This window comes from Tachyglossus aculeatus, chromosome X1 (genome assembly GCF_015852505.1).
Source record: "Tachyglossus aculeatus isolate mTacAcu1 chromosome X1, mTacAcu1.pri, whole genome shotgun sequence".
Lineage (NCBI taxonomy): Eukaryota > Metazoa > Chordata > Mammalia > Monotremata > Tachyglossidae > Tachyglossus > Tachyglossus aculeatus.
In genome coordinates, this window is record NC_052101.1 from 124336861 (window position 1) to 124359307 (window position 22447).

The 22447-nt window shown below is 54.4% G+C and overlaps 1 protein-coding gene across 1 annotated transcript; it reads right to left on the reverse strand.

Moving 5' to 3' along the window:
• Nucleotides 1–764: 764 nt before the first annotated feature.
• TIMM44 (translocase of inner mitochondrial membrane 44) lies at nt 765–22374 on the reverse strand. Its single transcript, XM_038772664.1, has 13 exons — nt 22336–22374; nt 17402–17506; nt 16733–16903; nt 15251–15331; nt 11932–12081; nt 10590–10729; nt 9990–10075; nt 7787–7879; nt 7498–7622; nt 7148–7198; nt 3497–3586; nt 2432–2542; nt 765–1011 (listed from the first exon to the last, which is right to left on the reverse strand). The coding sequence occupies exons 1-13, from the start codon at nt 22363–22365 to the stop codon at nt 892–894; spliced, it is 1353 nt and encodes a 450-aa protein (XP_038628592.1). The 5' UTR covers nt 22366–22374; the 3' UTR covers nt 765–891.
• Between the last annotated feature and the right edge of the window lie 73 nt (nt 22375–22447).

Consider the following 22447-nt stretch of genomic DNA (forward strand, 5'->3'; position numbering starts at 1 on the left):
TTCCACTGCTCCTAGGATCACACTGGCTCCGGCAGGGGTTGCCAGCTTGGGGCCAGGGAATCAAGGTGGGTGCTTTTCACTTTCGAGACAAGATCAGCAGCTGCCGCTGCCACCCTCAGGATTTGCTAAGCAGCCACCAAGTCTCATCAACGCCCTGGACTCTTCCTCCCTCTCCCCAATAGCCACAGTGGCTGTCCCCGGCCTCTCCACGGCCACCTTGCCCCCTAACACGCCCTGTTCAGCCTCCACCTGGAGCCAGTTGGGAGCCTGGCCCTCTTGAGGAGCTGGATGGCACCCAACGGGTGACACTCTTGATCCACTGCAGGCTTCGAGTCCCCGCACCCCACCCCCGGCCTACAGCACTTGGGGAAGCCACCCAGGGGGTCAGGATGGGGACAGGGAGTGTGAATTCCCTGTGAAACCAGCCCGACCCCGACTCGACCCGTCCCGTGTGGTCCAATAACAGCCGCGTGGCTTGATGTAGGAACACTTGGTGTGAACTGGACCCAGGAGGGCCGACAGCCAAATGCGAAGGGTAGCACCCCTTCCCCCTCCCCAGCCCCCCGCCCCGTCCCCACCCCAAGAATTGAGCCGCTTCCCCAGCGATCGTAAGACCTCACCTCGCACCCTTACCAAATCCACCTGCCTGGACCGCCCACCACGCCCGCCCCCAAGCTTCGGAGGCAAGCAGCCCCCGTCGCGTGACAGCTCCCCCCTTCCCAGGTGCTCAGCTCGGCCTCCACCCCATCTTGCTTGGTGATGGCTCCCCCAGAACGCTGGCGAGGCGGCCGCCCCCTCCCAGACCCTCCTCCCCTCTCCCAGGAGTCAATCCGTAACGTGCCCCGAGGGGCACGGGTGGCCCGCTTCTCCCCGCCCCACCCGGCGATGCCTTCAGAGGATCTGCTCCGTGCTAGACGCTGAGATGTCCAACAACCTCCAGGCGGCATGCGGGTTGAGCTCGTCCTGATCTCGGCAGAGGGCCCAGACGTACAGCATGCGCAGCACCTTGTCCTGGAGGAAGACGACAGCCCTGGATGCAGAGCGGGATGTTCCAGGGGCCCAGGCTTTGGCCCTCTGGCCGCAGCGACGGGGAAAACTGGGTGGGGGGCGGCGGGCGGCGGGGAGGGAGCAGCTCTGGGCTGGCCATCCACCTCCAACACCAGCTGGCTGGCGCCGGGCGCAGGCTCCTCTAGAGCCATGACCTACTCACTGGCCAGAGGCCAAGAGGCAAGGATCCTCCTTGACCACCGTCCTAGCCTTACTGCTCTGGAGAGAGCCAGCCTCTGGGCCCCAGCCAGCTGACGGGAGAAGGCCGTCTGGTAGTCTGGATCCGGTCCTTTTCCCAAGAACCTCGAGAAGACACTTAGGAAGGAAAACCCTCCCCCCATCTTCAAAGTGCTGGATTGGGTATGGTGGGGAGAAAGAAAAAACCTGACCCCAGAGTCCATTTACTCCTGTCCCATCTCCCGCAGCATGGTTTGGGCTATCACCTTTCTGGTCTGATGGCTTGCCTCTGTCCCAGGGGGATCTGTCAGCCCCTCAAAGGCAGAGCTCCCGTCTTCTTCCCGGGGGGGAGCTCGGTCCGAGTTGGAGACTGACTCACGTTAATGGCTCCCCGCTAATACCTGCCAGCTTCTGGACATGATTAAACTTCTTTCCCATGGCCTGGCGGGTGAAAACCCAGCGAGCAGAGGGATTTCTAGAAAGCCACCCCAACAGCCAAATCCAGCGTGAGTAATGACCACGGGCCCATCCGCCGGCCTTCTGTCCGCCCGGCATGCCTAGAGGCGAGGCAGGGGCAACCCTGCCCCAACACCACCCAGACGCCCCCTACACTGCAAAATTTGGATCCTTGGGAGGAGGGAGGCTCCAACTCCAGCACGGGACAAACGCTTCCCAGCAGCTCGGCCTGAAGAGGCTGGAAATGGGGGTGGCGGGAGGAAGGGAGCGAAGCCGAGAAACTGGAATTCAGCCTAGGATGGAGCCCGGGTCGTCTCAGCCTGGATGCGTGTGCCAGTCCTAGTTCCGAGTGACTCATTTCACCTTTGCAGAGTGGCCGGCCTCCACAAACCCGGGGAGGGGGTCTGTCAGAACAGCAGCTCACACACCACACTTCCCAAGGCAGCCAATGATCAGGGAGAACATGAGCCCTCAATTCAGGCTGGTAGTATTTTTTGGTTGGTTTGGTTTTTTGAGGGGGGGGGGGGGGGAGCGGGCACACAGAGGGCAGAGAGCCCGACGGCAGCTTGGCTTCAGACGGTAGCCCGGGAGAAGGCCGGCAGTGGAGCAGCGAGGTGGAGGATTTTGGTCCCATGCAGGAGAACCACCGATCCCGGAAAGCGTCGAGGACGTGCCGAACCCCCCATCCTCCCACTCCACCTAACCTCTCCCCACCCACATCAACCCAGCTGGCTCTGGGCCTGACTCTTACCGGATCCCCTTCCACCACCTCCCCTTTTGGGTTCTTGATCACCATCACCAACTGGGCCTGGAATGTGACGATCAGGACCGGGCCCTGCTCCATCATCTTCCCCATTGCCAGCTGCAGACAGGGCCAGAAAGAGGAGACAAGACAGGAAATGCCATTAATGGAAGTCGGCTAATGGGAGCCTGAGGAGCATAAACGCTTAAGCCTTCGGGATGGACAGCCACCACTTCTCCCCTACCCAGGGTCAAATCTCACCATAAAGAGCCAGAAAATCCTTCCTCGTGTCTAACCTCTCTCTTACTGCAGTCTAAGCCCCGCCCTCTTGTTCGGTCCGTGTCCCTGTCACTCTCATAAAGACTCTTCCTAGACTGTCTAGGAAGACGGTGGACAAAATCCCAGCCGCTCGTCTCCTGGATCAATCCCAACCTCTCCACCCGCCTCCCCCTTCAGCCACACGGGCCCAAAGTATAGGACCCAGGGAAAGGTTCCAGAAGGAAACATGGGGTTTAGCGATCCTTTCTCCCTACCAATCGAAGCCTCCTGCCTGGGAAGGTGGCCGGTGGCTCTGCCTGTGGATTTTATAGGCTTTAGGCTAAAAGCTCACATCAGGATGACATCACCCTTATCAGCTCAGCATGTTTTGCTCTGAATCATCTTCCCGTTAATCTCTCTTATCTGGGGCCTCAGAACATACCTCTCAGCACTTCGTGCTTTGGCACCGACCCCCTCCCCCAAACTCCCGCCTGTGAAAGGGGCTGGAAAGCCCTGACGTCCAACAGCGGAACACGCTAGGCTGTATTTCCCCCTCTCCCTTCCAGAACCACCTCCGGCTGGATCCCGGCTGCCACAGACTCCGTGAGGCCCCCCACCCTAGGCAGGCCCTTCCCTGGGAGGGATGAAGGGGGCTCCGCCCTGGATGGGGCAGGATCACCCCATCCCAAGAGGTTGGAAAGTGAACAGACCCAGTTTTCCGGGAGACCCTGCAGCTTCAATTCGGGGCTGAACGTGGTGCGGGGGCAGCACCCCGGGGGCTGGGAGGGAGGGAAGGAGGGCCAGCGGGACACTCACGTCTATGTTGTCAATATCCAGGATCCTGGAATGGAATTGCAGGCCCATGGCCTTGGCTTGCTGGATGGGATGAGCCAGCTGACTGTATGTCTGCAAGAAGGTCGCACAGGTGAATGATGAGTGAACAGCTCCCCTCAACTCTTCACCCTCAACCCATTATTTGGGACCTGCCTGAAAGGCACCCCTCACCCAGGGGTCCGCAGACACCTGAGACACCAACGCCTGATCCCCAGCGGCCCCGTGCGCCTTTCAGTGGACACCTGCCCACCACCACCACTGCAAGATCTGGAGACATATCGGCCCTCTAGAGCAGAGACCGGTCCCCAGTCCTCGGCCTTCCAATAGCACTCAGTACGGGCTTCTGGAAAACACTGGTCCATTGAAAAAAGACTGTTCAACCGGATGAGGTTATCTGAGAACGTCATCTACATGAGGGGTCCAAAACTTCGGGGGGGGGGGAGAAAAGGCTCAACTCCGGTATTCACTACATCCAAGATGCTCTAGAATAGGGATGTTCAAGCTCAGCTGTTCCTATTCAATAGAAGAGCCCAGTCGGGAACGGATCGGGAGCTTGGGGAGGGGAGAACTTGCTTCACTTTCCCTCCGCTCCTGCAACAATAATTAATAATAATAATTACGGTATTTGTTAAACGCATACTACGTGCGAAGCACTGTTCTAAGCGCTGGAGTAGATACAGAGTAATCAGGCTGTCCCACGTGGGGCTCACAGTCTTAATCCCCATTTTCACAGATGAGAAAGTGAAGAGGCTTGCCCAAGTTCACCCAGAAGGAAAGTGGTGGAGCCAGGATTAGAACCCATGTCCGCTGACTCCCAAGCCCATGCTCTTTCCACTGAGCCACGCTGCTTCTCCATAACTCAGGTTTCACTGCTGTGACTCCCTCATCGACTGTCATGCCCACAACCCCCATCAACTCTTCCCAACATTTAACTCCCTCCAGAAGCCCCTGGTGGTCCCCACTCCCCCGTCGCTCGTTGTTGACCCAGTCAACTACTTTGTTGGCAAAACTGAAACCCAGAGTTTCTTCACTACCCCTTCCTCAACTTGATTCTGCTTTCCTGCTGCTTCTAAATCCAACCCTTCTACCTGCACCAAGGGCCCCACCCCCTCTCCCAACTCTAACAACAATGGTATTTATTAAGCGCTTACTATGCGCCAAGCCCTGCGGCAGATACAAGACAATCAGATCAGACAGTCCCCGCCCCACATGGGGCTACCAGTCTAAAAAAGACGACTTGGTATTTGATCCCCATTTTACAGTTGAGGAAACGGATGCCCAGAGAAGTTAAGTGACTGACCCAGGGTGACAAAGCAGGCAGGCGGTGAGGGCCGGGACTAGAACCCAAAAATTTCCTGATTTCCAGTCCCGTCACTTTCCACTAGGCCTCACCCAACTGCCTCCCAGCCTCTCTCCTCCTAAAAGTACTTACCCCACTCTTCTCTCCCTCATTCCTTTAGCTTCTCATTCATTCATTCATTCAATCCTATTTATTGAGCGCTTACTGTGTGCAGAGCACTGTACTAAGCGCTTGGGAAGTACAAGATGGCAACATATAGAGACGGTCCCTACCCAACAGCGGGCTCACAGTCTAGAAGGGGGAGACAGACAACAAAACATATTAACAAAATAAATAGAATATGAAATTCTCTATGCTATTACTATTCTGGTACTTGTTAAGCGCTTACTATGTGTCAAGCACTGTTCTAAGCACTAGGGTAGATACAAGTTAATCAGGTCGGACACAGTCCCTGTCCCACACGGGGCTCGCAATCTCACTCTCAATAACAATGGTGACGATAATAGTAATTGTGTTGTTTGTGAAGTGCTTGCAATGTGCCAAGCGTTGGCTAGATACAATCAGATCAGACACAGTCCCTGTATCACATGGAGCTTGCAGTCTAAAAGGGAGCTGGGACAGGTATTTTCACAGTATCTCTAAAATCTGTCCCATCCTCTCCGCCCAAACTGTTACCATGCTGCTCCAGGCAATCACTTATAATATCCCATCTCACCTACAGCATCGGCCTCCTCGCTGACCTCCCCGCCTCCTGTCCCTCTCCACTCCAGTTCATATTTCACTCTGCTGCCTAGATCACTTTTCTAAAAAATGCTCTGGGCACAGCCCCCCACCCCCCCCAAAAAAAACCTCCAGTGGTTGCCCATCCATCATTGTATCAAACAGAAATTCCTCACCGACAGCTTCAAGGCACTTAATCTCTAGCTGCTCTCTGCCTTTCATCATTGATGCCCCTCGTGGCTCTAATAATGGTATCTGTTAAGCACTTACTATGTGCCAGGCACTGTACTAAGCGCCGGGATGGATACAAGCAAACTGGCTCTCTTCGGGGACCCCTACGATCCGGCACTACACGCGGCCTCCCAGGGTGCTCGGGCGGCTTCAGCTACCACCTCTGTGTGGACGACCCCCCAAACTGACCTCTTCAGCCCTGACCTCTCGCCTAACTTGCAAACAACGGAGCACCTACCAAGTGCCAAGAACCGTACTAAGCCCCTGGGAGAGTACAACAGAGTTGGGAGACATGATCTCTGCCCTCGAGGAGCTTACCATCTGGTGGGGGGGAGGGCCTAGGCACTAAACTCAGTGAAGGTACAGGGAAGCAGCTGAGTGTAATGATATGTACCTAAGTGCTCAGGGAGGGAAGGAAGGGTGAACATCTAAGCGGTTAGGCACAAGTTTCTTCTCTGAGGCCCTACTTTCTCCCGCATCTAACAGAGAATCTTGAGAGAACAAAGTCCTCCTGTTACTTGTTTCTTGAAGAACCACGTACAATCAATCACTGCCGCTCAGCAATATTTCAGCAGGCACAATATCTCCTCTCGATCTGCCAGGAACACCAGGCGATATTTTAATGGCCCCAGACAAGAAAACCCATAAAAAGCCTGGAGGATTAGTCACAGTGCAGAGGAGTGTTCAAAATTTTGAACGTCTCCTCTGGCTTCCCCCGGGCTGTTGACGAGCAAAACCTGCTAAAGCCTACCGGACGTCAGACCGCGAGGAAGGGAGCGGGTGGAACGAGCTTTGGGCCGGGACGGATGGACCAGAACTCAAGGAGCCAAAGGAGAGCTCAGAGGGCAAGGATGAGCCTTCATTTCACTCCCTGCCTGACTCCCACCACAGCCTTGTCAGCCCCGCTGCCGATCAAACTCCAGTTCCCTTGGTTCACTCCCAAGCACGGGGGGCCGGGGGGCGCGTGCGGTGGGGACGGATCAGCAGTGCCAGGGATGCTTTTAACGGTGACGATTGAACCATAGACGCCGGGGGCCTGGATAACCCCCACCTAGATTCCCGCCGCAGCACAGCCAAGATTAGCATCTCCTTCCCAGTCAGGGAATCACACCTCTCCTTTTAGAAGGCAGAGGCTGTGTTCTGTGATCTGCATCTGGCCAGCCTGAAATAGTACTGACTAAAGAGACACCTCTCTATCCTAAGCATGCGGGGACACTCTCGCGCTCTCTCTCTCTCTCTCTCCCCCTTCAATTTCTCTGTTTCTCTCTCTCCAGGCCATCCTCCCCACGCCCACTGCCACCCCCGCCTCACTCTCCTCCCAGAAATCAAGATGCTCCCCTGCCCGTCTGACTTCCCAGCTTGGAGGCCGCTTTCGTACTCACTGCTTCGTAGCACCAGTCTCTGAGGATATCAAGCTCTCCCGCTATCATTGCCTAGAAAGGGAGGGAGGGGAAAGAGCCGGGGATGAGGCCTCAGAGGGAAAGGTGCTAAGCAGCCACCCACTCCCAGGCGCACTCAGGGAGCTGGGGAGCTCCCTCTAGATCCCATCCTGGAGGACTTCCCGGGCCTCCGCTTCCCCTTCTGCAAACCTGGCCTCTCGAGCGTTACACGCTCCCCCTCCCTCCCTCCCGGCCGACCCGAGGGGAAGGTGTGCACGCTCCCCGGATGGCGACAGGCCAGCTGGACCCTCGGCAGCCGGGTCCCGCGCCGTCCTCTGGCCGGAAGCACTCACCTCCAGGATGTTGGGGATGATGTCATCCTTGCACTGCCGCAGAAAATGGTCCTTGTCAAAGGCCGGGTCCACTTTGAGAATTTCCGTCAGGACCTCAGACATCTCGGTCTTGGAGAACAGGCCCCCTGCCCGGCACAGAGCCCCGTCGGCGACAGGAGGACGCGGCCGCTCCCCACTTGGGAGCCATGGGCCCATCAGAAGACGGAGGAGCCGTTCCGAGCCGCCCGGGCGGCCTTCTGCCCCCCGCCCGCTCGGTCCAACCCAGACGGGCTCGGTCTGGGGACCTTACCTAGCAGGTCCGTGACCTTGTCCGTCACGGCGCGGGACGCCCGGATGAAGGCGTTGTCGCTCTCGTCATATTTCATCTTCATCTCAAAGAATCCTGGTGGGAAAACCGGAGAGAAACATCAGCGGATCCTTCTGGGATCCTTCTGGACGCCACTGCTCTGGCTGTAAGTGGACGGGAATGGGGCTACGCTGCCCCCGACAGCGGAGAGCCGCCAGGTTGCCCTGGGCTGCTCCTTATTCTGACCTGGCCCATCAGACGGCTGCTGGACGTTTGCTCCGCTGGTGCCAGACTGGTCACCACGAGGCACTGACCAGATGGGCTGTAGGCTGGCCTCCCTCAGCAGTACATCCGAGTTGGGGTGGGGTGGGGGGAGGGCAATCTCAAGCTCCGAGTGTGAAGGGAGGCCAGGCCACTCTCCTCTGCCAGCAACGCAGCTTCTCCTCCCCAAAACCCTAGCGTGCCTGGTCCCAGCCAGCCTCAGAGGAGACAGGAACAACCGTGAGCCTAAGCGCGGGGGGACCCGCCGTCTCTCCCTGATCTGGGTCCAGCCCACTTGTCGCCTCATCCTCCTGGCCCTGTCTCCACCTGCCTCTCTGGCCCTCCAGCCCGCTGGAAGGGACCCCAGGGGTTGCCAGCCAGTTCCTCTCTGGGGGGCGAGGGGGAATCTCAAGTTCAGACCCACAAGCCGGGCAGGGAGTGCGACAGGTGGAAGAAAGTGGGGAATCATCGCCCCCCTCCTCTCCCAGATTGAGCCCCCTTTTCCCTCTCCCCCTCCCCACAGCACCTGTATGTTTGTACAGATTTTTTCTCTACTATTCTATTTATTTTGCCAATGATGTGCATCGAGCTTCACTTCTATTTATTCTGATGACTTGACACCTGACCACACGTTTTTTGTTTTGTTGTCTGTCTCCCCCTTCTAGACTGTGAGCCCGTTGTTGGGTAGGGACCATCTCTATATGTTGCCAACTTGCACTCCCCAAGCGCTTAGTACAGTGCTCTGCACACAGTAAGCGCTCAATAAATACGACTGAATGAATGAATGAATACCAGGCCCCAGACAAGCTGCTGGGATGGTGTACTGGATAGAGCAGGGGCCCGGGAGTCAGAAGGTCCCGGGTTCTAATCCCGGCTCCGCCACTTGTCTGTGTGACTTTGGGAAAGTCACTTTGCTTGTCTGGGCCTCTGTTACCTCATCTGGAAAATGGGGATTGAGACCGTGAGCCCCACATGGGACGGGGACTGTGTCCGACCCCATTTGCTTGTAGCCACTCCAGTGCTTAGTTTGGTGCCTGGCACGCCATAAGCGCTTAACAAATACCATTATTATTATTTATTATACCGAAGGCTGAAAGATAACGGGGGCGGGACGGAAAGGAGGCGCGAGTGGCTGAGGACTCAGGCCAGGTCCTGCCAGACAGGGTCTTCCCCGCCCTTAGGCTATGCCCAACAGGGACCGTGTCCGACCTGATTATCACGTACCTACCCCGGCGCTTAATGCAGCGCTTGGCACGGAGTAAGGGTTTAACCAACACCATTATTATTATTAGTCTATCATTATTACCACCTCTGAGGGGGACGGCGGGAGTGAAGGATGAGCCACAGGCACCATGGGCCTCACCCAGTCCACCAACTGAGAAGGGCCAAAGCCAACGCTCCTCCTGGTGCCCCAAAGGGGAGCTGGAGGGGCCACCGACGCACCCCACCCCCGGATGCTCTGGCCTCCGGGCAGTCCTGGCACAAAACAAGCACCACGGAAGGGCCCCGGGGCTGTCGGTCCGCTACTTAGTCGAGAACTTGGGGTGGCCACCCGCTCCCTGGCTTCTCCTGGGGGCAGGCCCGAGAGAGGAACCAGAAACCGGCTCTGGAAAGTACAGGCTGCGGCTCCGAGCTAGGACGGGCTTATGTAACCAATCCCAGATGGCCCTCCTTCCTGACCCTCGGGCTCTGGCGGCGCCAGAATCTCCCCACTTCAAAAGGCCTTCTCCATCCAGCCTTTGAGGTCACGGGGAGCCCCTCCCCGGCCCCCCCGCGCGTCCGTCCGTCCATCCATCCATCCATCCGTCCCCGGTTTCCACACCCAGGTTGTAGGGTGGCCGCCAGGCTCCCCTGCCCCCCGGCCTCAGGGGGGCCCAACACAGACCCCGGGGCGGCCCAAGAGCACCCAAGTTTGAAACGATCCAGAAAACTTTGGCGCACTCACTGTTAAAAACCACATTATTGTCCTTGAAATCTTTCCACTGTTGATACCATTTTGAATCCTTGTGCAACACGACTCCCATCGCCTCCCTGAAGAAAAGCACAAGGCGTTCATTACAGCAGCCTGCCACGGCCAAAGAGGAAGCGTTCCACAAACAGAATCCACGGGGCGAGGAGGGGGCTGCCTCTCCCCACCCCTCGCACTCTCCACGCCTGCGGACGTCGGCGCCCCCGCTTCTCCGACCTCCTCGGGCCCGGGAGGCAATCTGGCCCCCTGCTCCCCTCTGGGAATTTTCGTTTCCGGCGGTGGGGGGTGGGGGCGGGAGGGATGACGACGGCCGGACGTTACCCCGCCCGGGGCCAGTCGGCAGGGATCCTCTTTCGGAGACCCGGGGAGCATCCGGATGAAAAAAGGGGGGCACCAGGAGCCCTGACCCCGACCGAACCTGAGGCCCAGGGAGATTCGAGGGAGAGGCTGGGGTGGAGCGATAAGGGAGGGACTGAGGAAACAGATGCCGTTTCCTTGGAAAACCCACGCCGGAGACAGGCTACAGAGGAGTGCCGGCCGGCTGGACGCGACCACACTGGCTTGGCCGATACCTACTCGTTCGGTTCAAATATTTTCTCCTCTTTGATTTTCTCTCCGGCAAACTCTGTCCTCTTCCTCAGTCGCTCCGGCCGGCGGTACGGGCCCGTCTGCCCTAGAACGCTTTCGTCTAGCTCCTTCTTCACTGTCTCAACACCCTGCAAGGAAATAACTCTCCAGCCCCGCGCCGGGGCCCTCGGAACGCCCCTCGCGGTCCAAGTGCCGGCTCCTGGACACCTGACGGGCCGGCGGTCTGCGGTCCAAGCTGAGCCCTGGCCCTGGCTTCCTAGGAGAAGCCACCCTGCCCGATGCCGCTCCCTGGCAGCGGGATTCCCCAGTGCTGGGACCCAAATTCCAGACCTTGGGATTGCAGGTTCAGGGGCAGCCGGGACCTTGACAGCGCTGGAGTCAGCCTGGTGGAGCGCTTGGGGAAGCACTGGGCCATGATAGGCTGCCTCCTGGTATTCCAACCGAGGACCGAGGAGGGACTCGGATCCCTTCAGGACACCCCAGTGGAATCCCAGGGGAGTGTCCTCGGAATGGCCCCAACCCCTACTCGGGAGCCCTCTGAGTGGGAACCAAGAGAGATTCAGCCTACTCCAGACTACCTAGGGCCACCCTGGGATAACCCTGCAATGACGCCACGAGGTTCAGAGGAGCTCGACAGTCCCTGACACGTCACCGCAAAGACCTGCTTTCTGTCCCAGCCCGGAGGTGGTGAACTTAAGTGGGGAAACTTAAGTGTCTGTCTCCCCCTTCTAGACTGTGAGCCCGTTGTTGGGTGGGGACCGTCTCCTTATGTTGACGATCTGTACTTCCCAAGCGCTTAGCACAGTGCTCTGCACACAGTAAGGGCTCAATAAATACGACAATGAATGAATGAATGAATGAAACTGCAGCTTCCCGCAACACGTTTGCAAATTTACACTTCTCAGCAATTCTGTCCCTGGAACGGGTGTCATTTCAGGAGAAGCAGGCCCACAGAAGTCACTTGAAATTCAGGATCAAACCAAGTTCATCACTTCCCGAAGAGGACAGCTGTAGACCGGCGTCCTCTGGGCCGCCAGCTCATCACAACTTCGCTCGACAAAATGCGGACCGTGCCATTTTGTTCCGCTACCTTGGCAGCAACTCTAACGCACTGCTCTCTCAGCTCAGAGAACCTGGAGTCAGAGACCCATCGGGAGAGTTCTCCCCTTTAGTCCTCAGGAGTCTACGCATTCAACCCCACAAGGCACAAAATCCAACCAACAGCACCTAAAACGGAGGGGCAATCAAGCTTCACTAATAAACCCAGACCTGGGGCTGCTGTAACTTCCTGCCTGGACGACTCAACGTGCTGTGCTCTCCTCTGACTCACCTGAGAAAAGGCTTTAAAAGCAGCAGTCTTCCCCAACTTCTCCCCGCCCTTGGACACAGATTCCGCAGACTGCTTGGCTGTTTTTGCGGCTTCTTCCACCCCTTCTTTGATCTTCCGGCCAATATCGCTCTTACTAACTTCATCCAAGCTCTAGAGAAAAGAAAGAAATACGGGCACGTTATGAGAGACCCATTTCTTCTTATTATTAATAACAGCAATAATAGTATTTAAGCACTTACTATGTGCCAAGCATAGTGCCAAGTGCTTGGTAGATAACTGTGGTATTTGTTGAGCCATTTACTAAGTGCCAAGAACTACACTGGGGTAGAAACAAGACAACCAGGTCTGACACAGTCTTTGTTCCGCATGGGTTTCACAGGTAGATATAAGACAGTCTTAGCGTAGCAGATAGAGCACAGGCCTGGGTGTCAGAAGGTCATGGGTTCTAATCCCGGCTCCGCCACTTGCCTGCTGTATGATCTTGGGCAAGTCACTTCACTCTGTGTCTCAGTTACCCCATCTGTAAAACGGGGATTAGGACTGTGAGCCCGACGTGGGACAGGGACCTGTGTCCAACGCAATTTGCTTGTATCCACCCCAGCACTTAGTACAGTGTCTAGCACAAAGTAAGCGCTTAACAAATACCATTATAAAAATAAATAATCAAATCAGACACTGTTCCTGTCCCATATAGGGCTTTCACTCTTAGGGGCAGGGAGAGCGGGTACTTAATCCCCATTTTACAGAGGGCGAAACGCAGATGCAGAGAAAGTTACGTGAAACGGCATCAGCGTCAGCCTCCTTTTTTTTACCACCCTGCCTCCAGTCTTTCCTTTCTCCAGGCCATACTTCACTCTGCGGCCTGAATCGTTTTTCTAAAAAAAGCCAAACCGTTCTCCACAGGACCCCTCACTACTTGAAAATCGAAAACCTCCAACTGGTTGCCCATCCATCACCGCATCAAACGGAAATTCCTCGCCATCAGTAAGGTGCTCAATCAGCTCTTTCCCACCTCCTTATCCTCACCTCTCTCCCAGGGCAACCCAGCCCTCGGGCTTCAATCCTGGTGTTCTAAGCACTGGGGAGGTTACAAGGTAATCAGGTTGTCCCACGTGGGGCTCACAGTCTTAATCCCCATTTTCCAGATGAGGTAACTGGGGCACAGAGAAGTGAAGTGACTTGCCCGGGGTCACACAGCTCTCAAGTGGCGGAGCCGGGATTAGAACCCACGACCTCTGACTCCCAAGCCCGAGCTCTTTCCACTGAGCTGAAAAGATACCAAAGGTGGCTTGGTTCCTTCCATTGCCACCTGACAATCTTTCTTGGACCAAGAATGATGTTAATTCTTTGGGTCAGGCATGATGATGCATGTCTGGGATGGTCAAGACACCTGGTAATTGACACCTAGGAAGAACCCAGTGCTTGGAACAGTGTTTCGCACATGGTAAGCACTTAACAAATGCCATCATTATTATAACTCTAGCAGTAATAACGGCTTACTCTATTGCCAAACATTCGTCTATCTCAGCCAAAGTGCTGAGATAGATCAAAAATAATCAGACCCAATACAGTCCCTAATATCCCTCATGGGGCTCCAAGTCAAAGGAGGGGAAGACAGATTCCTGGAACAATAAGGATAAGCTACTAACAGCAGTAAATTTCGAATGCAAAAGAACAAAGTAACAATGGCTCAGTGCGACAAAACAGGAGGGGGAAGGTTCAGGGTTTGTTCACAGTTGAAATAGAAAAACTGGAGTCAGCGTGGCCTAGTGAACAGAGCACGGGCCTGGGAGTTAGAAGGTCCTGGTTTCTAATCCTGGCTCTGCCACTTGCCTGCTGTGTGACCTTGAGCAAGTCTCTTAACTTCTCTGTGCCTCAGTTACCACACCTGTAAAATGGGGATGAAAACTGTGAGCCCAACGTGGAACAGGGACTGTGTCTAACCCAATTACCTTGTATCTACCCCCGTGCTTGGCACATAGTAGGTTCTTAACAAATACCACTATTCTCTTATTCTCACCATCACTACCACTGTAAGCTGGTTGTGGGCAGGGAATGTATCAGTTTATTGTTATATTGTACTCTCCCAAGTGCTTAGTACAGTGCTTTGCACTCAGTGACCGAATGAATGAATCGATGGCATGTATTGAGGAGCTTACAACAGAACTTGATGCATATTAAGTGCTCAACAAATATAATAATAATAATAATAATACTTTAAAAAAGGACCTACTACTGAGTGCCAGGCAAGGTACTAAGAGCTTAGGAGGGTGCAGGAGAGTTAACTGACACAATCCCTGCCCTCAAGGCACTTACAAACTAATAGGTCATGCACTTTCAAATGTGCAGACTTTCCACCCAAGCTAAATCCCCTACTGACCAAGGCTTCCAGATACAACGGCAGCTCACGGAGACGGCAGATCTCATTCAGGAACCACCCCAGCTCTCCAAAAATGCCTCCGGCTTTTGGTCCAAAGGGACCTTCCTCCCTATTCACAGCCAGCAGCCCATTGTTCTCCGTCTCCAAGGCCCTTCTGAAATCCCATCTCTTCCAGGGGGCCTTCCTCGATTCATCTCTCATCTCCCCATCCCACATCCCTGCCAACTGCCGCTTCAGCTCTTCTGCACCACCCAAGCGCTTGGGTACTCCCGAGTCCCCCAGAGCAATTTTGTACAGATCTTTACACTCTGGTGCTCCCCCCACTAGACTGTGAGCTCCACGTAGGACAGGAACTGCGTCCAATGCGATTAACAGTGCTTTACACATTAGAAGCACTCAACAAATACCATCATCGTCGTGTCTGTCTCCCCGGCTAGAGTCTAAGTTCCTTGAGGATCATGTCCACTAATTCTACTGCACTCTCCCAAACCCTTAGTACAGTGCCCTACGCAGGGTAAGCGCTCAAAACATCCCATTGATTGGTTCACTTACACTGTGAGTCCCATATGGGACAGGGACTGTGTTCACACAGTTTACACAGCTTAGCACAATGCTCTGCACACAGTAAGCCCTCAATAAATACGACTGCATGAATTAATTTACCACAGAGTCGGCACTTAATAAATAATCAATGTTATTACTATTGGGTAAGCCTCGTCAATAGGCCCTGGGGGCTGGGGGGAGTAAATGCTGAGCACTGGGAAGCAGGATGATTGTTCAGGGCTGATGTCTAGAACCTCACACCCTGGCCACGCAACAGGGCTGTTTGAGAAGGTAACAAGAGACCAGTCCTTGGACGGTGTGGTTGGAGTAACTGGTCCCATCAAGGAAGGGTCCAGAAAAGGAGAAACTGGCATATTGGAAGCTAGGGAGCCTTACCTCCTTCATGGTCCCAGTGATTTCTTCAAATTTCTTTTTAATGACTTCGGAGGTCTTGACAGTTTCAGATTCAATAGTTTTCTGCAATGAAAATGAAATGACATTTTGGACTCGCCATACATGGGCGTACTGGCTGGGTCTACCACAGGCTGGGGAGTTGGAAACCCAGGGCCCAATTCCCCTTCAACACCTCTGGACCTCTGTTTGACCACCTGCCCCTTAACTGAGATGGGCGGGGGGGGGAGGGCAAAGGTGGAAAGGGTTGCAGGGGACGGGGGAAGTGTGCGGGAATCCACGCAGCCAAGCTTTAAACCTTAAAAGCTCCAGTAACTGGGAGGGGAGGAAGAGGGGGACAGCAGCACAGACGTGAGTCGCCTTCCCCCCTCTGTGAGGAAAGAAGCGGCTGGCTCCTTTTCCCAAAGCGCAGGCAACCACCCGTGGCTAGTAGAGGAGTGGGTTACGGCCACCGCGGCTTCATCGACACTTGGCGGGGACAAGGAGTTTTCTCGACCCACTCGCCAGCCAGCCCGCCACTGGCTCTTCTCCGGCCAAAGGAGCGGTGGTGGCCTTCTTCCTGCCCCCCTCGGCCCTGTCCCCACCTGGACCAGGGAACTAATCTCAGCTCAGGAAAGGAATGGGATGGGGACACTGCTGGGATGGGCCCTTTCTCCCAGGCCTGAACTGTCTAGTGGCTTGAAAAGTGACAAAAATGAATTCCAAAAGAGGCGCATTCAGTTCTCTCATGGCACGCGTTTTCACTACGCATTTCGGACAGAATGCCAGCGGAGAATTAGGAAAACATTCTTCCGACAACAGGGCTCGAACACGATGCACTGCCGGAAGAAACGGTCGCGCGCACGCGCCCGGTCTCGATCCAGCCCAAAGGGCCACGGAGCCGGTCTGCCTGAATGTGGGGTCCTTCAGGAAGCTTGACTGGATCGTGGCTGATGCACTCGGGGCGTGTGTACAGACCCCACAAGCGCCAGCCCTGGAAAATGGGCTCAGACAGAACCCCAAGACGGAGCCAATTTGGTTGGGCCCGGGATCCCAAACTGATTTGTGGGGAGAGCAGTGGGGCCACACGTGGGTGTCACTGAGGACTGCCATCTCACTGGAACTGATGGACTTACCGGCATCTTGCAGTACCGTGGAGCCTCGTTGCTATGGTTACCCCCCGGTCAGCCAAAAGAGGGCCCGAGGAGGTGAGTTACTGGCGGGCAAGAGAAGTGGGGGAGCAACGGATCTGGGGACTGACCGCCCTCTCCCAAGGAGGGTCTGGCCTGCATCAAATCCCTGGTCTCCCTCTCCACATGCGCTCTCATCCTCCCGACTGGTTGCTCAATCCCCTCGGGTGCCAGAGCCCAGACTTCGCCTCACCCAGGGCAGTTCCCGCTCCTTGCCTAGTCCCGAACAATCCCGACAGCTGGCCCTTCTGGGAGGGACGACGGGCAGACCCGATGCCAGCCGAGGAACGGGACTTACATATTTCCTTCTGGCTTCCTGGAGGGCATCCGACTCTTCTAGCTTCTTCGCCTCGTCTCTGAATTTTTTTATACTTTCTTTCATCTCTTTATTTTTGGCTAATTCTTGTTTGATATTTTCCACTAAACCAGAGAGGAAGCCTTTCCTGCTTCCAGAGGAGTACCACTTGGCCTAGAAGACAAAACACCATGACTAGCACAAAGAGAAATCCGGAGTTTTTTTGTCGATGGTAGAACCGCTAGGAAAAAACCCAAGGAGCAGAACACTGGCTTGACCTGAAAAGCTCTCCAAAGCGGGAAATCCAAAATTACTGACGACACACCCGTTAAGATGAAGCGGAGTTAAAATCTGAAGGGCCTCGCTCGAGATCCAAGGGAGTTGAAACGGACCCATCCAGCCACTCGGAGCTGCCGTCAATCACCAGAGGACACGTGGAAGGACAGGCCAGATTCATTCATTCATTCAATTGTATTTATTGAGCGCTTACTGTGTGCAGAGCACTGTACTAAGCGCTTATGTGGGAGTTGGGTGGCTGAGCCAGTGAGCCAGAGTACTGCCATGCGAGCAGGGGTCCCCTCTCCCAAGACCCGGAGGCATCCACCAAGGGTCCCTCTGTCCCTCTCCCCAAATCAACCCGGGAGCGCCCCGAAGTTCAACCGAGATACATACCGGCTGCAACTCGATGCCTGGGCCGCATATTCGATAGCTGGGGCCGTGGGTACCGGGCACGAGACCCCGGCTGGGGAATAGCTGGAGTCCGCTCCTCAAGCATTTCTGAAACCAGAACCAAAGACGCTTTTGACGAACAAGGGACAGGGGACCCCTCCTCGGAATTACAACAGGAATTTTTCACAGACAGTCGGCGCCGAATAAATACTAAGCTTGTTGTGGGCAGGGAATGTGTCTGCTTATTGTTATACCGTACTCTCCCAAGTGTTTAGTACATTGCTCCGCACACAGTATACACTCAATAGGACTGAATGAACAAATTCATTCAACTACTGATTGAGTGGTCTTCCCACAGCCCTAGGCAACAGAGCTCTCTCTATTAGAGAGAGAAAAGCACCATCGCTAACAATTTGGGCGAGGGGTCCTCAGTCCACAGCCTTTTTTTTTTTAATGGTATTTAAGTGCTTACTGTACTAGACGCTGGGGTAGGTACAAGTTAATCAGGTTGGCCACAGTTCCTGTCCCACATAGGGCTCACACTCATAATCCCCATTTTACAGATGAGGTAACTGATGAAGGAAGAAATGACTTGGCCAAGGTCACACAGCAGACAAGAGACGGAGCTGGGATTAGGTTTTCCATTCACACCTGCTGCATCATATCTATGCTCCCACGATGCCTCTTCCTAAGCAGATCCAAAGGAACCCAGGGAAAGAGGAGGAACCCGGAGAAACGCAGAAAGCGACACCGGGGCCGGGTTTTGCGTCAGCAGACAGAAGTAGCACATAACAGGACCAGGGGGCAGAGGCTATTGGCTGGAGATAGATAGATTCTGGAGCTCAGACCAAGTTCCAGGAATGAGGCGGTCAGCACCCAGCCAGACTTCTGAAGTGGGGAGCAGAAGAGGAGGAGGAAGAGGAAGAGAAGCGGTGTGACCAAGGAGAAAGAGCAGGCGCCCGAGAGTCGGAGGACCTGGCTTCTCATCCTGGTTCCACTACTGCCTGCTGCGTGACCGTGGGCAAGTCACTTCACCACCTCTCAGTTTCAGTTCCCTCGTCTGGAAAATGGATACAATAACTGTACTCCCTCCTATTTAGTCTGGTAGCCCCACCTGGGACAGGGACTGCGTCCGATGTGATTATCCTGTATCCACTCCGGTGCTCCGCAGAGTGCTGGCACACACTAAGTGTTTAACAAACACCAAACTTACTATTATTAGGGGGGACGGCTGCCCCAACCTATTGTGCACGGGCCACATACTACGCACCTGTAGCAGTGCCACGGCTGCCCCCATTGCCAGGGCCTTCAGTTCCCCCCAAAGGAGACCCAACATGGTTGCGTGCGGGGGGTGTGTGTGTGTGCGGGGGGGTGTCTTTCCTGCCTCTGCCCACCCACCTTTCCGAGATCCCCACATGAGGCACACACTCCGCAGGGCTAAAAGGCAGTTGGATGACCCTCCTGTCAAACTCCCTGTGACCTCAGTCAACCAGGCCTCCCTCCACACCTTGCACAGTAACCAAAACCACACTCAGGCACACACGGTGGTTTAGTAGAAAGACCACAGGCTTGGGAGTCAGGAAACCTGGATTCTAATCCCGGCTCCACCACTTGCCGGCTGAATGACCTTGGGCAAGTCACTTAACTTCTCTGGGCCTCAGCTTCTTTGCCCGTAAAATGGAGATTGCCTGTTCATACCAGTCTTCCTGCCCCTTAGACTGTGAGCTCCATATGGGACAGGGACTTTGCCTGACTTGATTACTCATTCAGTCGTATTTTTTGAGTGCTTACTGTGTGTGTGCAGAGCACTGTACTAGGCGCTTGGAAAGTACAAATCGGCAACAGATAGAGACAATCCCTGCCCAGCAACAGGCTCACAGTCTAGAAGGGGGATCACAACAGGATTATCACGTAGTGCTTGGTACAGGACTTGGCACACAATGAGCACTTAAGTTATACGCCTTCACTATATTTTCTTTTTCCACTCACTCTTCCCAATTAGGTCCTTTTTCACTCACCTCCCCCCAGTTCTTCTCTTCTGCCATTTACGTTTAATAAAAATGACCACCTCTGTAGGGAACTACAACGGTGTCGATTTTATCCTGTCTGGTAAACCGGAGAGTCCCCAAATCTTCCAGCCTACGGTCAGTCAATCAATCAATCGCATTTATTGAGCGCTTACTGTGTGCAGAGCACTGTACTACGCGCTTGGGATGTACAAGTTGGCAACAACTTGTCCCTTTGAGGACCATAACGCTCTGCCACCACTACCCAAACTACAGCTTTCTCTTCCCTTGAAGAACTCCCGGCTGCTGCCGGCACACTGCTCAGGAAAGAAACGGATCGGAGGCTAAGGGGAGAGGAAATTCACAGTGCAGGCCGCCCCACTTTAAGGCCTCCGGGGAGGGGAATGTTTGAAAACCCATCTCGGCAACAGCCTCACAATGTCCGCAGAAAAACGGGAAAACACCAGCCGCAAGTCTGTGTTTTGTGTGTTGGGCCCCCGGCGGTGTGAGTGGATGCCTCTACCCACGTGCGACTATTTCAGGCCCGTTTCTCTCATTTTCCGGGCTACTTCCCAGAACACAAAGGCATTTAGGTTTTCCCAATTTGGGACAGGGCCAAGCGAAGACGGCCACGTCTAGTTTGGCCCTGGGCTTCCACAACCTCCAAGGTCTCAGTACCGACAGACTGTGAGCCCACTGTTGGGTAGGGACCGTGCCAACTTGTACTTTCCAAGCGCTTAGTACAGTGCTCTGCACACAGTAAGCGCTCAATAAATACGATTGATTGTATGTTGCCAACTTGTACTTCAAGCGCTTAGTACAGTGCTCTGCACACAGAAAGTGCTCAGTAAATATGATTGATTGACTGAATAAAAATGACCACCTCTGTAGGGAACTACAACGGTGTCGATTTTATCCTGTCTGGTAAACCAGGGAGTCCCCAAATCTTCCAGCCTACGGTCAATCAATCAATCAATCATATTTATTGAGCGCTTACTGTGAGCCCTAAACTGTTCTAGACTGTGAACAGCTTCTAGACTGTGAGCCCACTGTTGGGTAGGGACCGTCTCTATATGTTGCCAACTTGTACTTCCCAAGCGCTTAGTCCAGTGCTCTGCACACAGTAAGCGCTCAATAAATACGAGTGATTGATTGATTGACAGTCTTCTAGCCTGTGAGCCCACTGTTGTGTAGGGACTGTCTCTATATGTTGCCAACTTGTACTTCCCAAGCGCTTAGTCCAGTGCTCTGCACACAGTAGGCGCTCAATAAATACGATTGATTGATTGACAGTCTTCTAGCCTGTGAGCCCACTGTTGGGTAGGGCCCGTCTCTATATGGTGCCCACTTGTACTTCCCAAGCGCTTAATCCAATCAATCAATCAATCAATCGTATTTATTGTAGTCCAGTGCTCTGCACACAGTAAGCGCTCAATAAATACGAGTGATTGATTGATTGACAGTCTTCTAGCCTGTGAGACCACTGTTGGGTAGGGCCCGTCTCTATATGTTGCCAACTTGTACTTCCCAAGCGCTTAGTCCAGTGCTCTGCACACAGTAAGCGCTCAATAAATACGATTGATTGACTGATTGAGTGACAGTCTTCTAGCCTGTGAGCCCACTGTTGGGTAGGGCCCGTCTCTATATGTTGCCCACTTGTACTTCCCAAGCGCTTAGTCCAATCAATCAATCAATCGTATTCATTGTAGTCCAGTAGTCCAGTGCTCTGCACACAGTAAGCGCTCAATAAATACGATTGATTGATTGATTGCTCTGCGTCTTCTGCACACAGCCCTGCTCCGCTTTCTCCTCCTCTCTCTTTTCTTTTCCTGCGAGGACGAGGGGCTTAAGGGAACCTATTCCGCCAGGCAGCGGAGCAAGGAGCCGGATTCCCCGCACTTCCAGGACCTGGGGCCACCGCGGGGAATGAGGAATTTGGGAATCTTTAACTTTCCAAGAGAAAGTTCGGGGAGCGGGCTCTGAGACTGACCTCGCCGCCGCTGCCTACGTGACAAAAGGCCCGAGCGCCGGGTCACAGGCCCCTCGGCGATGAAGACCAAACGGGAGAGACGTGAGGAGGAGAAATGTCAATCAATCAATCAATCAATCAATCGTATTTATTGAGCGCTTGCTATGTGCAGAGCACTGTACTAAGCGCTTGGAAAGTACAAATTGGCAACATATAGAGACAGTCCCTACCCAACAGCGGGCTCACAGTCTTGAAGGGGGAGACAGAGAACAAAACCAAACATACTAACAAAATAAAATAAATAGAATAGATGTGTACAAGATAAATAAATAAATAATGTCCTGTTAATTGTAAGCAATTAAAAGAGAAGCAGCGTGGCTCAGTGGGAAAAGCCCGGGCTTTGGAGTCAGAGGTCGTGGGTTCAAATTCCGGCTCCGCTGTGTGACTTTGGGCAAGTCACTTCACTGCTCTGGGCCTCAGTTCCCTCATCTGTCAAATGGGGGTGAAGACTGTGAGCCCCCCCCCCCTCCGTGGGACGACTTGATCACCTTGTAACCTCCCCAGCGCTTAGAACAGTGCTTGGCACAGAGTAAGCGCTTAATCAATCAATCAATCAATCGTATTTATTGAGCGCTTACTATGTGCAGAGCACTGTACTAAGCGCTTGGGAAGTACAAATTGGCAACACATAGAGACAGTCCCTACCCAACAGTGGGCTCACAGTCGAAAAGACTGTGAAAATAAATGCCATTTTTTAAAAAATGTCGATGCCTACTCCCACCTCGGTCGGAGCGGGGGGTTCTGACGGGCTGAACCTCCCACTCCACGCCGACACACAGTAAGCGCTTAACAAATGCCATCGTTATTACAGCCCCGGCAGCAATCAATCAGTCGTATTTATTGAGCGCTTACTGGGTGCTGAGCACTGTAGTAAGCGCTTAAGCAGGCTCCCCGGGACTCACCCGGGGACAACGGCACCAACCGGCCCGCATTGCCGCCGCCGCCGCCATGGTGGAGAGGAGCGTGTGACCTTCCCGCGTCGCGGCCCCAAAGCGTCATCGGCGGGCGACGGCC

Bases quoted from the DNA above. Each gene is read 5' to 3' on its own strand.
- TIMM44 (XM_038772664.1), bottom strand. From the start codon at position 22,365: ATGCGGGCCGGTTGGTGCCGTTGTCCCCGG. The intron at 3,587-7,147 runs GTGAGTACGAAA...ACCTTCTTGCAG, and splicing joins GAGACTGGTGCTACGAAGCA to ACATACAGTCAGCTGGCTCA. The intron at 1,012-2,431 runs GTAAGAGTCAGG...GTCTTCCTCCAG, and splicing joins AGGTGGTGGAAGGGGATCCG to GACAAGGTGCTGCGCATGCT.